The sequence below is a fragment of the Festucalex cinctus genome, chromosome 1 (genome assembly GCF_051991245.1).
Source record: "Festucalex cinctus isolate MCC-2025b chromosome 1, RoL_Fcin_1.0, whole genome shotgun sequence".
Lineage (NCBI taxonomy): Eukaryota > Metazoa > Chordata > Actinopteri > Syngnathiformes > Syngnathidae > Festucalex > Festucalex cinctus.
The window spans coordinates 32,963,122-32,980,335 of NC_135411.1; the positions used below are offsets into that span (position 1 = coordinate 32,963,122).

Sequence of the window (17,214 nt, forward strand, 5' to 3'; positions counted from 1 at the left end):
TTGTTTTAGTTATTTTTAGACCCAGCAAACTTTGAGGATTGTTGTTTTCACAGATTTTTTTTCTGGGAACTGACCCTGTTATGTTCACAGGTCACCCAACCATAACCCCACTCATGCACTTATGCATAGTTTTTTTTTTTTTTACGTGTACAATAGGCAAATTAAACAACTGATTATCAATTGTTTTGAGATGTTACCAAAAAATTGCCCGAAATCCTCAGCACTGTCGTTCAGTAGTATGTTCTGAAGTGTTATTTTTCAATTCATCAATTAATAAAAAAATAATAATAATAGCAACAAATGATTAAATTGATCATTATTTGCAGCCCTAGAAATAAGTGAAAATATTTGTTACATTTGAGTATACAGTAGTAGTAGAGGCACAACAGTTGACACTTGAAAACTCATCAGTAATCAAATTAACGGTAGCAATTTTATTTGCTTTGAGACCTTGTAGCGCCAAGTCCTCGGAATAAATATGTAAATGCTTTATTTTTTTTCAGATTCGATTAATAAAAATAAGATACATTGATAATCTTCAGTTGCAGACCTAATAAGTCAAATACAGGTGTAACAACTAATAAGAAATTTATCATCACCTTTCAAGACACCCAAGGATATTTTACAGGGCAAAAAAAAAAAAAACTAAGTTCAAAACAAACCCAAAAATTGAGGGCAGGAAAAAAAAAAAAAAAAAAGTCATCAAATCAATGCAATAGAAGGGGAGAGCCTTCAGTCACTCTGGAAGGAAGATTTGAAATGGTGCAAAGGTTATTTTAATCCCTGGGGTCTGAACCAGGCTTCTTGACAACAGTGGTGACAACTACAGTTTTGAAGAGTTAAGTGCCAAATTGTCAATTTGAAATAATTTCCCATCTTCATTTGTACGTATAATTTCAAATTGTTCATATCAAATTTGGGCTTTATTGCAAAACGACATCTTTTTCCTCCTTTTGTTTTCGACGAACGCTTTGGGCCGACCACTCACCTGTTGCAATATTAGAGAAAAGTCAGCAGAGGGTGTCATATAAAAAACAAGCCATACAGCATGTGGTCTGTATTATTTTAATCTTTAATAATATTCTGTATCTGTTGTGCCTTTAAAATACATATTCAGTAAATGTAATAGGAAAAATACTGTACAAAACAACAACGTATAGATTTATAGGTTTTATATATAAACATCTCTTGTAACCAATATATCATCTCTTTAAGCGATTGGTTTGGTCTGCCAGAAACTAGACACCGTCCGCCAAACCCCAAGAAAACAAAAACGAAAAATAACGCTTTCCTCCTGTTACATTCGTGCCACCATTTTGATGGCCAAACAGTCGGCGGCGGTGACTACACAGACACCAAAGGGAGGGGGGCTCTACCACGTGGGGGCCAAAGGTCAGGGGGCACATGCTACATTCAACACAAGCCAAAAGAACAAAAAACAAAACAAAAAAAGAAATCAAAGAAATGGGGTAAAAAGGATGAACTCATGCTGCAAAAACCACCAAGCGGCAATTCAAAAAAGGGCAGGAAAAAAAATGGAGAAAGATTGCGAACTACGCTTTTTTTTGTTTTTTTTTTTGTTTTTGTGCACAGAGCAATGAAGACGGCGAGGAAAAGGAGCGGCATGGTCGGCCAATCAAAATAGAGACCAGCTGGCTGTTAAAACATCAAAAGTAGAAGAAGGTAAAAAAGTTGCCGTTGGGATCCGTCCTCATCGTGATGGCTTTTATGCTGCGGGGGAGGCGCATAAAAAAGGTGAGAGGGATCCAATGAGGGGGGGGGGGGGAAATAAAAAATCAAGCCCCTTTCAGTTTTTTTTTTTTATGTTTCTCGTGTGTGTGTGTGTGTGTGTGTGTGTGCGTGTGAAGTCAAAAACCCGAACAGTTCAAGATATTGTAATTTTTGTTTTACCAGCAGGTGTCAGCAGTGCGCGCATTCAAACTGTCCCCATCCGGGGACAAATGGAGAAAACATTTCTACTTTATGCGACTCCGAATGCTAATGCTAAACACAAGGCAAACACCAAAGTGCTTTGACTTGTTTAACAAGTTTGCGATGCCGCCTTTGACTTTTTCCCATAATTCAACATAATTAATGCTTATACAAGTAGAAACGTTTTATGAGCATAAACACAATTCGCTCCTGGTAGCGAATGAGTAAGTTTAATAATTGAAAACATGAGCAATTAAGGTACTGTAATGCCCACGTTTGTGGGCAACAAGAGCTACTCAATTATTTATTTTTTCTGCTTATGGCCAGAAAATTGTTTCTATAATTGCTATGTTTGTTTTGAACTTGACCTAAAGGTCGCCGTTAATTCTAAAAGAGAGTTTACAACTTGGAAGATTTCCAAAAGTTCGCCAGTGTAACTTCTCATGGAAATGGATTATTTTCCAGAAATTTGCCACAAATTTAATGGAAATTTCCGAACATTTTTCCAGACATTTTTGTAAATTTCCTGAAATCTACCATGTTTTTTCCAGAAATTTACCTGAGGCTTTGAGCTTTCCATGGATTGTCGTTAAATTGTTGCCATTCCCAGTTAATTCCCACAGTTACCAACTGGGAATATTTCCAAAATTTCCCATTTTAATATCTCATGGAAATTGACCGAATATTTACAGAAATTAACCATAACTTTGCTAGAAATGTATCTCAATATTTCTATAAATATTCCAAATATTCCAGACATTTTCTAAAAATTAACAGGAATATCTTCCAGAAAATTTATCAGCAATTCCCAAATTGTTTTCCCTGAAACCTACTGGAGGGAAGGAGGGAAAAAAAATAAATAAAAAATACTCCAAATATCAGTACAAATAAAATTTGCTTAAACTTTTCAGAAATGTACTGAATCATTTCCAGAAATTTACCAGAAAATTGAGAATGAACATGAACAACTGCGTGCTCCACAGGCAACGTGAAAGGGGCTTGATAGCGCATGTGTGTGCGTGTGTGTGTGTGTCATAGTGGGGAGGGTGATGACGACATAGTCCTTAAAGGGCCGTGTGGCGGGGGGCCTTGGAAGTTGAGGGTGGGCGGGATCACAGCGGCCCGTGCCTGGCCTGGTACTTGGCCACGACGTTCTTGCAGCGGCCCAGCTCCTTGCGCAGGTCGGCCACCTCCAGGCGCAGGGCGGCGTTCTCCTTCTCCAGGAAGCCCGCCCGGATGGCGATCTGGTTCTCCTTCAGCCGCCGCGCGTCCCGCGACCGCTTGGCCGCCACGTTGTTCTTTCTGCGCCGCGCCCAGTACTTGTCGTCCTGCGCCCACCAGCAAAACATCACAGCATTAGAAACATTTCTTTCTTTCAAAAAAATAAAAAAATAAAATATATATATATATTTTTTTTTTTAAAAGCCTTGCGCTCACCTTGAGGTCGTCAGGTATGAAAATCTTGCGGGCCTTCTTGATCATGGGCTGCGGCTTGAGCTCCTCGGGCGAGAACTTGTGCTTGCGCGGGTCGAAGACGGCCTGGCCCGGCACGCTGGACAGTGCCAGGTCAGCCGGGTCGGGCTCGTAGCTCAGTGCCACCTGGATGGACTCGGGGTCGATGGGGCTGGGCGTGTCGCGGGAGGCTGCGGGACAAAAGAGTGGCGCATTACTGCGGGCCTTTCTATGCAAGGCGTGTGTGTGTGCGTGTGCGCATGTGTGCATATTGACTGGGCACACTAGTGGCGAAAGCTTAGTGGTGCTAAAAACAGCTGCCGTCAATCAAGTCACCTCTGCCACCATCTTGACGTCCCCATTAGTACCGAGGCCAACAGGTGAAACATATCCGATTGGCCCGTCAAACAACAAGTTGGGGAACGTCAAACGACGTTTGACCTTCCTATCTACTGACCTGAATATATGATTGCATAGCCCATACACGCCAGTGCAAGCCATTGAAGTCACAGGGCGGCCATCTTGCTCTTCCCACCTCGTGAGCAGACTACTGTATATAAACTATATGGTATACATACAGATGAGACATATACAGCTCGTAGGCAGTTAATATAAGGCCGGGGGCGGGGTGGTCACTATTTTTTAACTAGAAAAAATAAAAAAATAAATAAAAATTATATATATATATTCATAAGTGGATGGTATGTGCTGCTTTGAAGACCCCCTTTTTTCTATTATCAATCAGTTCTTTAGAGCCCAATATTAGATTTGGCAGACGCATCTTTGTTGAATTACAGGTATAATTCTTTAATAAAAAAAAAATATACAAGTTTCCTCCTGTAAACATGTAATTTATACATGTATTTAAGGAAAGTTGTAAAATGTCTGAAGTCCTCTTGTTTATGTTTAACAAATTTAAAACATCATAAATCATGCTGTTTCCACTAAGTACTGTCTCAAATATTCTCCAATTTCGATACTGTAAATGTATAGGATCGTATGTCGAGAAACGTTTCTTGGGAGGATCAATATGGCGGCCTGGCGACTTCAAACGTCTCGGCCGATCAGCTATCCAGTCAGATATTCAGATCAGTGTTCCTCTATCAGTGCCACAGCTGAGCTCGCAAGCTAGCTTGCAAGACGTGGCTAATGATAAGCTTGTTTATACGTGCGGCCGAACTTTGACCCCAAACGCAGGCTACTGACCGACGTGAAGGGGTCAAAGTGCGTGGGCTGAGCTCATCTCAGTTTAGCCTTTTGAGTGACTAAGCCTTTAGACGTCCTACTTCACAACAACACCAGCTAAATGCTTTATTTCAGAATAAACACAAACATGCTCCTTTGCACCATGCTTGTATTTTGAAATCCAATATTCACAACTTTTCCTGACTTTGTTACATTAGCGGACAACATCAGTCCTGCCAGGTGAGGTTAGTCACATGACGATTGGGAAGGCAATTAATGCTGACGCCACTTTGAGTCCACCAGCTCCGTTGTCATGACAACACTAAATCGTCAACCCCCTGCCAGATGCGTGCACACACAAAGCACACTCATGCAGAGAATCCTTTGTGAGAAGTACGATACAAATCAAATCTACTTTACCCGCACACATTCATGTTAAACACACATGCGCACACCAACAAAATGTCAAAACAACACACACATTTCTTGTTGTACAGTCTTCCCTCGCTATAACGCGGTTCACTTTTCGCGGTCTCGCTGTATCGCGCATTTTTTTTAAAGTGCAATTTTGCACATTTTTTTACAGTAATATACCCATTTTATAAAATTTATGAAGGTTTGAACATTGTCAATGTTTGAACAAGAGAGAAATGTGAGAACATGTAAATGCCTCAATGAGAAAAGTGTATAAATTGTGCGGTCGGGGATTTTAGAGCCTTAAAACATTTATAAGAGTTGTAAAACATAAAGCTAACTACTTCGCGGATTTCATTTATTGCGGGTATTTTTTGGAACCTAACCCCAGCGGAAAACGAGGGAACACTGTATACTAACATTTGGTTTTCATGTCAAAAGATGAATATCAGGCCTTTACTGAAGCCTCTTTCAGTTCGTTTGGTTTCGCCCTTCAGTCTCCACTTCAGGAAATAAAATTTATTGGGTTAAGATCCGATGATTGACTGACTTAGCCAGTCTAACACCTTCCAAGTTTCCCCCCTGATGACTTCCTTTGTTGTGTTGGCAGTGTATTTTCACTGTCTTGTTGTTACGTGATGAAGAAAATTCAAAACTTTCTATTACTGGTATATATTCTAATTCTATATTATTTATATATTCCATTTCAAAATGTCAAAACTTCCAAAATGTGCGTGGCTCATCTCTGTACTTCTTTGCAAAATCCAGTCTGGCCTTCCGATTTGTTTTTGCTGATGAGTGGTTTGCATCTTATATATTTCTGATATATTCAACCCTTCCTGCTGGAGGTTGGCAATAGTGATGTCACTGACTGTTGTCTATGGGTGTTTCTTCGCACCTCTCACAATGTTTCTGTCATCAACAGCTGTTGGTAAAGCTTCAAAATGGTTTGCTTTTCTCCCATCGACAGCTCTCTGCTCTTCATGCTTGCTTGACAGTAAATTAACTTTTCACGGGTTAAAGCCAAATGTTAAATCTAATGTAAGCGATCATTCTAAAAGGCAACACTTCAGTATGGGGAGAGGTTTGTCTCAAAAATATTCACACAAATAAATTTGTGATTTTCACGTGTTTTATGAGATCCACAAATACACCCGTGAGTTTCACATCTTTTTTTTTTTTTATTTGTGTGTGCATGTTCCATGACTTTTGCTTGCGAGTTGTCAAAAGTGCGTTTGTGGATCTTTGCGCACGTGTATTTATTTTTGAGACAAACATCAGGCTGTTCCGAGATTTTCACACTCACAAGCCCTCAGATATTCATGTGCGCAAGTTCTCCCTCCGTCCATGGGGAGGCAGTGTTGCTGTCACCATTGAACTGGAACGAGCCGTTTCTCGTTTAAAATTGGAAACTGAAAAACAGAAATCGAGTCTTTATCGGACCTTCCTTTATGTGTTGATTTTGCACAAGTCGCGAAACAAAATGAGACCTTAGTTTTGGTTCACTTTAGCTTGTTTTGCCTTCACTCGAAAGACACTCTTCTTCTGCCGTTAAAGTTTCTTCTTCTACGCCACTAAAGCAGCGCAACGAACGCACTTTTGACAACTCGCAAGCAAAGGTCATGGAAAATGCACACACAAAATTTAAAAAGACATGAAAATTGTGGATATATTTGTGCGTGTGAAAAAAAAAAGTGAAAATCAAGAAAATGTTTGTGAATCTGAAAAACGTGAAAATCACAAATTTATTTCTGTGGGTATTTTTTTAGACAAATCTCTCCCCATACTTCAGCAAGTACCCATCTGTCACATCATGTTCCAATATTTTTGCTCTCTTGAAAAGTGACTGGCTTCAAACAAAATGTTCCTTTTTTGTCTCATATCCATTTTCGATTTGAGACCCAAATGTCTTTAGTATACAACAAAAACTAAGGAACTGACCTTGTCGTTCCAATACTTTTGGAGGTGACAGTATGTGCTGCTAACGCACACAAGCCCTGATGTTTAACACATGAGAACCACACGCACACCTCGATATGTGAAATACAAACGCACACACTTGTATGTTCAACACTGACTACATGTTGTTGTTGTTGTTGTGGTGGTTGTGGAGCCCGACAACCAAGCAGGAACAAGAGTGCACGTGACCCACGCACGCCCAAATCCATGTGAGCCAGGACAAGCTGTGCTGGGCGGGAGAGAGCGACGCTTGAAAGAAAGTGCGAATGCGTGAGAGGACGAGGCGGGGCCACAGCCAGCCGCACATGCTGTCGGCATGTGTGTGTCACATGGACCCGCACGCATCGGCGGGGCCGTGTGGCGTGCACGTGACGACACGCACACGCGCGCACAAAATTCGTACACAGGGGCAAGGCCTGACAAACGCAGACACCTGGCGTTACTCGACACCCGGTGTGAAAACACAACACGGCGTTCCGGCCACTTCCTTTCACACGCACCTGCACGCCGTCTGCCGACAAATTTGGAAGAGAGCTGGCATGAAACCTGGACTGGTCGCCGGTCTTCACAAGACCGTTCACATTTCAAGTCTTCAAGCACAACAAAATGACAAGTTGAAATTGTATTTTTTTTCGAAAGTTTTGGTTGTACCCACAAGGCATTGCCTTTTGATGGCACGCTTAGGTCAAGTTGTCACTAATGTCAGAAATCTGTGACAATAATAGACAAGAAAGCATTTTTTTGTTTTTGTTTTTATGTGGCTGATTGTGAACTTTTGAACAAGTTGATTAAGCAGCACAACAACTTCATGTCCGCCAGCGCACGCTCAAACAAAAAGCTTTTTTTTTTTTTTTTTTTCTCCTTTTAATCACCAAGAGAGATTTGGAGCATTTTGGAGGAAAAGAGCTCTTTATGTAACTTAAACGTCTGAGTTGCCGTGGCAACACCAGCAGTGACTCAAATCCTTCCTCTCAATTAAATGACGTCATTCTGTGTTTGTAACATAGTTATAATAGATTTGTCATAGTTGGTTTTCATTTTGTTTCAACTTAGGTTTTTTTTTTTATCAGTTATTTTTAATTCGTTTTTAAAACACTTTTTTCAAGGTTTTTTTTTTTTTTTTTAAGTTTATATTTCTCCCAAAATATTTCATTTTAGTTTTGTTTTTACTAGTTTTAGTTTTTTTTTTTTTTAAATATGGAGTACAGTCCCTCGCTAGTTCGCGGTTCACGTATCACAGATTCACCATTTCGCAGATTTATTTGGGTCCAAAATTCCTATATTACAGGGTTTATGTTGGGTTGTACATCGCTATATCGCGTGTTTTTCAGAGATTACCCCACCCACAAATCCCCCGCCCACCCTTCCAGATTTACTGTATTCTTTTTTTTTTTTTCACCCACCCCAAAACTTTGAGCATTTTCAGTGTTGAATGGTGCAATGATTCACACAGTTAACAACGGCATTGGCAGTAGGTGGATGATGGGTTGTATTTTTTATTTTTTTTAATGATTGAGTCATTTGAGTGTTTAAAATAATTAGACAAACCACTTTGCTATTTTAGTGTAAACATGATGGCAAAATTTGACAAAGAGACAAACGTCTTCCTTTTTTTATTTTTTTTTTTTTATTTAAGAGATTTACAATATTCTTTATTTATGCCGCTATTTTTCTTTTTATACTTACTAAGGTAACAAGTGTTTAGAAGTGTGGGAAGTGTGTGTTGGCTTTGTTATGGCTCAGTAGAAGCATAACTCGGTCCCCAAAACAAACAAAAAAATTCACCTATTGCGGGTGGACGTGGAACGTAACACAAAAAGTAAGGGAACACTGTATTTGTTGAGTGCAAAAAATGTCTCAGTATTGTGTAATAAAGTAAACTGTTTGTTTTTCCTTTTGTACAGACATGCAGCGATAACAAAATGAATATATTTAAAACCAAACCTGAAAGGTCATGACATGTATTATACTAATTGGCAAAGATGAAAAAGAAGGACTTTTTTTTTTTTTTTTACTAAAATTACGTATCAATTAGTTTTAGCTTGTTTCAGAAACAGAGGCAGTTTCAGTTAGTTTTCATTTATTTCAAACGCATTTTGCCTCTTATTTTGTTGACAATTATTTTTGTAGCTTTGTTTTTTATTACATCATTAGTTGTTTTTTTTAATCTATAATAATAACAACCTTTGTGTCTAAATGCAAAAAAAGTGCTAGTTTGAGCCCATATGCACTTATTTGTGGATTTTTTGAATAGGGATGGGCAAGTAGTACCATTACCAGCTATTTGTATCTGGTTGATATTATTATTTCAAGATATCAGTACTTGTGACAGTGGCCAATAAAATCAGGAACTAGACATTCATTCATTCATGCAATTTTAAGTAAAAATGTGTTTTTGGAATATTTGATTAGCTGCCATTGTTTTGTTTTTTTTGTTGTTGTTGTTGTTTTAAGAAATTTTATGTATCAACAGTACTAGTGGTATTGGTACTTAGTATCGTATCAGCGACTACTCAAGAATTGAGTACTCGTACTGGTACCATCTGAAAAAAAAAATTGGTCTCGAAGCCTAATTTTTTTAATTTCTGTTGCAGTTTTCAGAAGCGACGTGGATGTGCACTCAGCATTTTACACTATATGACAAACTCGCTAATCAGGCAACAACACGTGGCAACGACCAATCAGACTGCTTGGGACCAAGGTTCGCTTCCCAAGTCCAGCAGCTGTCAATCAAACACACACTCACGATCTCACTAACAACTCGGCAACACAAACTCATTTTTAAACACACATGCTCTCACACTAGCTCAAATTCAACACACATTGTCACGTTACTCCCATGTACATATGCCCACTCTGAATCTCAAACACGCGCTCACACACATTACACACCAACAGAAGCGCAGGATTAATAAAACATCCATCTAGCTTCATTTTAAACACAACACACTCATTCCTGCACACACCAAACAGTAATTTATTTTTTATTTTGACTTAGTAGTTCGTGGAAGCAGTAAGAACGCGCTCAGTGTTCGCGGGGTGCCAAACCGGATAATCACGTTTCCATCAAACGTGCAACAATGCATGCCATCGGCCAATCACGGCTAAGCAGGAAGTGCATGCATGTGTTGCTACCTGTAGCGCTGGGGCTGTGCAAGCACATCTGTTGCTGTTGCTGCGGCGGCATGGCGCCGTGCACCGGGGTGTCGGCGCGGCTGCTCAGGTCCACCACCGAGGGGGCCGGGGCCTGGGGAGGCTGCGGGGCCTGGGGGGCCGGCGCCACTTGCTGCTGCTGCTGCTGCTCTTGGTGGTGGTCGCTCTGCGCAGTGTTGGCGGGAATGCCGTTCTCGGACAGGAACTCCTCCAGGTCCATGTACTCCAGCTGGAAGTTGTCGCCATCGTAGGGCAAGGTCTTGTCCCAAAGCGTGGGCCCCAGGAAGGCCGACTGCGGCGGGTTGGCCGCGCCGCTCTCATCCTCGAGCTTCTTCTCCTTGTCCTTCTCCTTGCCGAAAGCTGCAGGACAGGAAAACACAGTTAAAAGGTGGCGCTAGGTCGCTCAGAACTGGAACCGACATATACAAAGTTAGCAAATAAGTTTTTCAATTAGTAGGCGTCTCAGCGAGCTTGTCTGTGAAATTCAATCTTTTGTAATGACAAAACGCCAGCGGATGGCGTCTAATGGTAACCTTACATTTTGTAATTCAGATGTCATACTTGTTCGTTACTGCAAAACTAGTAGGGTAGGGATGTAACGATATCCAAACATCACGATACGATATCACGATATGAAGGTCACGATACGATAATTATAACGATATTGCGATATTTAAAAAAGATCACAATATTGTAAAAAAAAAAAAAGAGAGTCCATACTAAAAATCCCTAAAGTCATCCCTAAAAACTAGTGTACCTCATACTATCAAAGACAAATTCATTGCGTCTTTTTACATACTTGACCAATAAAAGATGACTGAAGGTGAAGAAATGCCAACACGTTCAAAGTCAGACAAGTTTTGTCAACTCACATTCCAACAGAGTACTGTACATCTACGCAAGTATAAAGTACCCGTCGGGTCCCATGCCCCAAATCAAACATGTCGTCAGTCCCCCATTTTAGTTTGAAGCAGACACTCAATGGCGCCCCCTGGAAAGGTGGAACAAACTATACTGTTTGGCATCAAACCCGACACGAGTTCAATATTTGAAGACATCTTGCAATATTAACTAGTACATTGCATTAATTGTACACATCCTGTAGCATAAATAGACCAATTCATTACTTAACACCTTTGGTTGTTGTAGACTAGAGATTATATTCAAATTTCCTTTGATTCCTCATAAAATACTGCTCTTTGTATTTGTTTTGTTGGTTGTTTCTACAGTAATTATCAATCATATATCTGTACCTATATACATATATCATGGAAACAGTTAACACGATTGGAAACTACCTTTCCAAAACAAAACAAAAAACAAAAATGTTTTTTTACTGTGTGGCCTGTGGGACCTTTGAAAAGCAGCTTTAAGGATTATGTGTCTTTTTTGTAAGCATAATGAAGGCCTTCGTTTTAGAAGGTTCTTTTTCCAGGCTTTGTGATGAAAACCACTAATTGTGCACTTAACAATTCTCAGTTAAATTATCTTAAGGAGGTGTTTGAATCCTGTGTGCGAGCATGCAGCAAAAATCTGGAATTTTCCAAAGACGGCTGCCAATTTCATTTGGTGTGTTACGAGCAGGACAGATCGGAATGGCGCCGACAGGTTCAACAGGTTTTTTATTATTAGGATTATCACGGAAGTCTCAAAAAGTATCTGTGCCGTGCAGCACTTTCAGGACACAAAATTCATTGTTGCTTTAAAACAAAGGACAGCTAAACAAATGAATGGCGTAATAGTAGTGAACAAGTGAATTCCTAATTTATAGCACAATAGGCATTACCTGTGATATGAGACCATAAAAATACATTTTTAAAATACTTTCACCACTCCCACACCTGGTTAAAATTGGAGAAAATAAAAACAACTTCCCCAAATAAGAAGCAAATTGTGTTTAGACCAGCTGTTTAGATTTTACGTGCATATCAAGTTTAGGTTTACTGCAAAAACAATCCATAAAACAAAGAGAATTTAGCATTTTCTATCTAAAAACAAACATTTCATCTCAAGAAACATTAGGTAGCTTAACGCAATCATTTTATATATATATATATATATATATATATATATATATATATATATATTAGGGGTGTGAATTGCCTAGTACCTGACGATTCGATTCGTATCACGATTCACAGGTCACGATTCGATTCGATACCGATTAATCCCGATACGAATTTATAAGTCGATTGTTGCGATTTTTTTTCATTCAAATTTAGAAAATACTAATCAGTAAGCTTGTAGAGTGTAAGATTTATATGAAAATGTATTATTTATTTATCTGAAATTTCAGTCTTATAGAGGTTGTAATCTGTTTCATGTTTGAACAGCATTAAAATAAAATATTAAGGCTTAATGTTCCGTTCATATAACATTCTTCCATGCTCAAGGTGTGAATCCTAAAAAAAAAAAAAAAAAAAAAAAAAAAAAAAAAAAAAAATCGATTCTGCCCTTATTGAATCGATTCGAGAATCGCGCGATGTAGTATCGCGATATATCGCCGAATCGATTTTTTTTAACACCCCTAATATATATATATATATATATATATATATATATATATATATATATATATATAAACAAACAGCCCATGCTAATGGAAATTAACATCAATGTTTGCAATTCTAAAACTTCAAAACAAGCAAGCAAAAAATAAATCTTATTCAGCACGCATAAAGCATCAACCTATATAGCAGAGCAGACAATGTTCATATTCTCTCTGTACTGTGGGAACTCGGGCTGCAACAATTATTCCAATAATTGGTTAAACTGAAAATTATTATTTTGATTAAATCACTGAATTAGATTTAAAAAATATATATATTCTCATCACATGTGACATTATTATTATTTAATTGACAGTGCAGAAAATGCACCAATTGATGAAGATTCAGATATTGGCTTTGTCCATAAAATCAGTCGGGGGGAAAAAATATATATATTTGTATCAGTGGAATGATACTGATTGCTTTCCAAAGTAAAAGCAGATGTTTGCAAATTTCTTATTTGGACTCAACACAAAAATAATCAATCTGCTTTCATAGAGGATAAGAGAAATCGGAGAACATTTGCTGGTGAAATTCTAAAGTGATCTGAAGATCAACAAGATCATCAAACAATTTCAGTAGTTGTCGATCAATTTAATAATCAATTAAATGTTGCACCTCTACAAGGAACCATCATTGGAGTTTAGTTGGGGGCGGATCTGCCTCTTCAGATCCTAATTAGGCTAAATCTCTTCCAGTGGAGCTCAGTTCTGCCTGGTTGGCAAACTTGGCATGATGTTGCACAACGTGGTACTATACTGACAGTACACCACTTTAAATTTGGACTTGCCTGTATACAGTAACAACATATCAAAAAAATAAAAAATAAAAATTGCTTGAAGATCCACAACATAACACGGGTGGAGGGTGGGGGTTATAATGAGGGTTGACTGGCATCTGATAATAACGACAACGATGGCTGGCTGCACACGTCAACTTTTCCTTTCAACTTTTTTTGCCTTAATGAAACAAAAATGAAAATGTCACTAGGAGAAAGAATGTTTGGGAAAAGAAATCCAAACTTCATGTGGAGTCTTCAAAGTAGGTCACAGTGCAAGTTTTGTAACACACACTAATGCAAAATTAAAATGAATCCGATTAGTCGATTAATCGATTGAATATTTAAAAGATTAACCGATTCTAAAAATATTCGATAGTGACAGCACTAGTTGTGTTAAATAATCACGACATCATTAGACATTATTGCACACATTATCTTTAAAATATGACCGGTTTACATCTCATGAGAACGACATGTAACAAATCCATTTTATTAATTTATTTGTTGGCACTTTTTTTTTTTTTTTTTTTACATATATAATCCTTTTTTAAGTTGCCTTTGCAGTTGTGCTCACACTAACATGGCAGCAAACCCTTTACTTTGATTTGCTTAGTTAACAAAAGAACAGTCAGTGTTTATAACTTGGGCCTTTGTCCGCTATATTTAGCCCTGTTTCCGAGTCACACTAGCGACCCGTTTTCCTTTAACTAATTCAGAAACAAGACAACATGAATAGAATCATTGTCACACTCACACAAAACATCGCCATGAAATGATCTTTTGAATCATGTCATTGACTTTGGATTTTTCCTGAAATTTACACATGATTTACACATCTGATGTGTGTAAACATAGATTTGAGTTTAACATCAGCAGCTCCTTATCTATTTGTTGCAATTATTATTCCACTGTCGTTATGATACTCACACAACCATTTAAAATTAATAACACAAGACGATAATCAAAACTAAAAACAGAAGGAACGGAAATTTAAAAAAAGAAAAAAAGAACAGAGTTTACCTTTACTCCTCGGCGTCATTTATAAAATTAAAATTAAACACAAAGGATTTATCTTAAAAATAAAAGTTGAATCTTTGTTTTTCCCCCGGTGAGGATTAGTGTGTCAAGCGCCCCCTATTGGTGACATGCGCAATCCTCGTAATCGCCATTAAACGGAGGCTATTTAGGTTCCAAAGGCAACTAACCACCCCCACCCCAAAACAACAAACAATAACAACAAAAACGTTGCAACACAAAAAAAAAAAAAAAAAAAACGTGATTAAAATATAATTTCCGTCAAAATAACTGGCACAAATCGTCTCATTTTCAGCAGGCGCAACGGCCGATTCACCGTCTCTGCTCCGACTAAATCGCATTCGCGCTTTATTTTCCTCCATGAAAGCTGGAACGCAAAACGTAAATGTTCCCAAATGGCTTCATTTGGATACCTTCGTCGTGGTGGAAGGGCAGCTTGAGTGGGTTCTCCAGCAGCGACTTGAGCACGCCGTGCGTCGGCGGCAGGAAAGTTGGGTTGACGGGCAGAGGTCTGCTGGCCATTTTCTCCAGATGGCGTCGAAATCCCGCTGCTGGTGATGGTGCGGCCCGGGGGGACTCGCAGACGGTGGAAAGGCGCTCCGACGGCGGTCTAGCGTCGAGGCTGGCAAGCAGGCAGGCTGGCAGGCGGCGGACTGGAGGCGGAGGGCGGAGGCAGTTCTGCTTTGACCGAGACGGACTGAGGCAGAGAGGAGGGAGGGGGAAGGAAGGAGGAAGCTAAGCTAGGCTAGGCTGCTCTGTTCTCTTCTCCCGCCCTCCCTGCTCCGCTGTCTGTCAAACCAGCACACGGCGTCCATGTGCGGAAACTGCTGACGTCACAGCACCGGAGGGCGGGACCAGTGAGGTGACGCCTTCGAGGGACGTGGGAAAACAGAAAGATACAAATGTGGCCTTCGGGTACAATCGGAAATGTGGAAATTTTAGGCTCAAGCGAATTAATTTACACAAATGTGTATATAATTGCACATTTTATGCGTTTATCATGTATATGTTGCAAATTATGGAGCCCCAGACATAAATTGGAGAAAACAAGTCCAAATACTAACAGAAGAACTGACCTTTAAAACTGATGGGAATACTTGCTCCATGAAATTGTGTATATTTATTCCCAATGTTTCTCTTAGCTGCACTGCATCCTGTACAATGTTGAATTTCTTTTCTTTGTCCAATCACATTTCAACGTATACATTGGTTGCTACCTTGCTGTGTTAATCTAATCCATCTAGGACCTTCACAATCAAATGGAACTCAACTATATTAATTAACAGTGGGACTATTTATTTAACCAATCACATTAAAAGTCGTCCTCACAGGGCCAGAGCGATTATGTCCTATTCCCTCACTAGTAAACCAATTAAGCACACAACTAGTGTGTACTAGTAGCTCAACTGTTGTGATGTCTTGATGGGGCGGCGACTTGTTTTTTTTTGCTGTACTCGGATAAAGTGTAATTGCACATCCACTACATTAGGTGGCAGTGATGCTCTCATTGTCAGCGAGTGCGGAAGGAGTATTAGCTCATCTGCATAGGTGTACTTACAACAATTTTATAAACAAATTATACTATTTATAGTCACGGCAGAGAGTTTGGGGACGCGAAATATGTTCTTCTTCCAGGGTGAGGGGCATAACAAAAAACAACTGAGAAGCACTGTACTAGTACACGAATCACACAATTGTCAACTAGTGCACAGTTTTCCTCCCTAATAACATTTAGTTATTCTACGAGTACGACCTAGTCATTCGACTAGTGCGAAGAAATGTGATGAAATAGTGGAAAGCAGTAGTGGCAAAATGTCTTGAGATCACCCCGCTCCTTCTCACACTGAATTGTCTTACTAGCAAGCACAGAGTGTACTAGTACATGGACAATTGGAGTGCACTAGTAGGGTATGGAATAAATGTTCAAACGAGTTTCCATAAGAATTTACATTTTGATTGACAGGTAAAACACTTGTTTATGTTACCACTTTTCCAGCTGCACTGACTCACATCACCAATGGAGAAAAAAGCGAGACAACATGCACACATTTGCATTTTTACCCAGATTTAAACATTCTAATCATGTTAACGATTGTGATGTTGATGATGACGATGATTATGTTACAGTAATGACATAAAGAAACGTGTGAAAATGCACAGCAGGGAACCAGGCGACCTACTTTCAGGAGGTGGAGGTGAAGGCTCGCGAATCTGCTGAGTCATTCTTTGCAAATCGTTTTGTTGGCGTACAATCACAACGCCATCGCTCGGTTTGTGTGCGTGCGTGTGCATGCATGTGTGTGCGTGGGTGTGCGTGTGTGTGTTGCCGTTGCACAATGTAATGAATATACCAGGGGAAAACAACATAAAAAAAAAATTATAATAAGAGCTACTCTTTCGCTCCTGATTAAATTAAAGGATTGCCAGTTTGATTCGCACATCTGAAATACATTTGTTCAAATTACTTTCAAGATTGTATGCTCCTATTAATTAGGGGTGTGCCAAAAAATCGATTCATAAAAGAATCGAGATTCTCATTTATTAATCGAATCAAATCGATATTAATATCCAAAAATCATTTTTATTTAAATTACAAATGAAGAAGAAGGGGAAACGACAGTTGTAGCCCACATGCTGTTTTTGTGGAAAAGGGCAATGACAATACAAAATTTATAAATGTTTAAACAAAAACAAAAAAAAAGACACTTTAATGTCTCTATTTGTCATTTTGTCTTGCAAAGCAGACTGGAGTAG

The 17,214-nt window shown here is 39.1% G+C and overlaps 1 protein-coding gene across 1 annotated transcript; it reads right to left on the reverse strand.

Annotated features, from left to right (window-relative positions):
• Positions 1-1,053: 1,053 nt before the first annotated feature.
• On the reverse strand, positions 1,054-15,250 carry hlfa (HLF transcription factor, PAR bZIP family member a). Its single transcript, XM_077531048.1, has 4 exons — positions 14,874-15,250; positions 10,078-10,455; positions 3,370-3,575; positions 1,054-3,260 (listed from the first exon to the last, which is right to left on the reverse strand). Exons 1-4 carry the CDS (start codon positions 14,980-14,982, stop codon positions 3,045-3,047), a joined length of 909 nt encoding a protein of 302 aa, XP_077387174.1. The 5' UTR covers positions 14,983-15,250; the 3' UTR covers positions 1,054-3,044.
• Between the last annotated feature and the right edge of the window lie 1,964 nt (positions 15,251-17,214).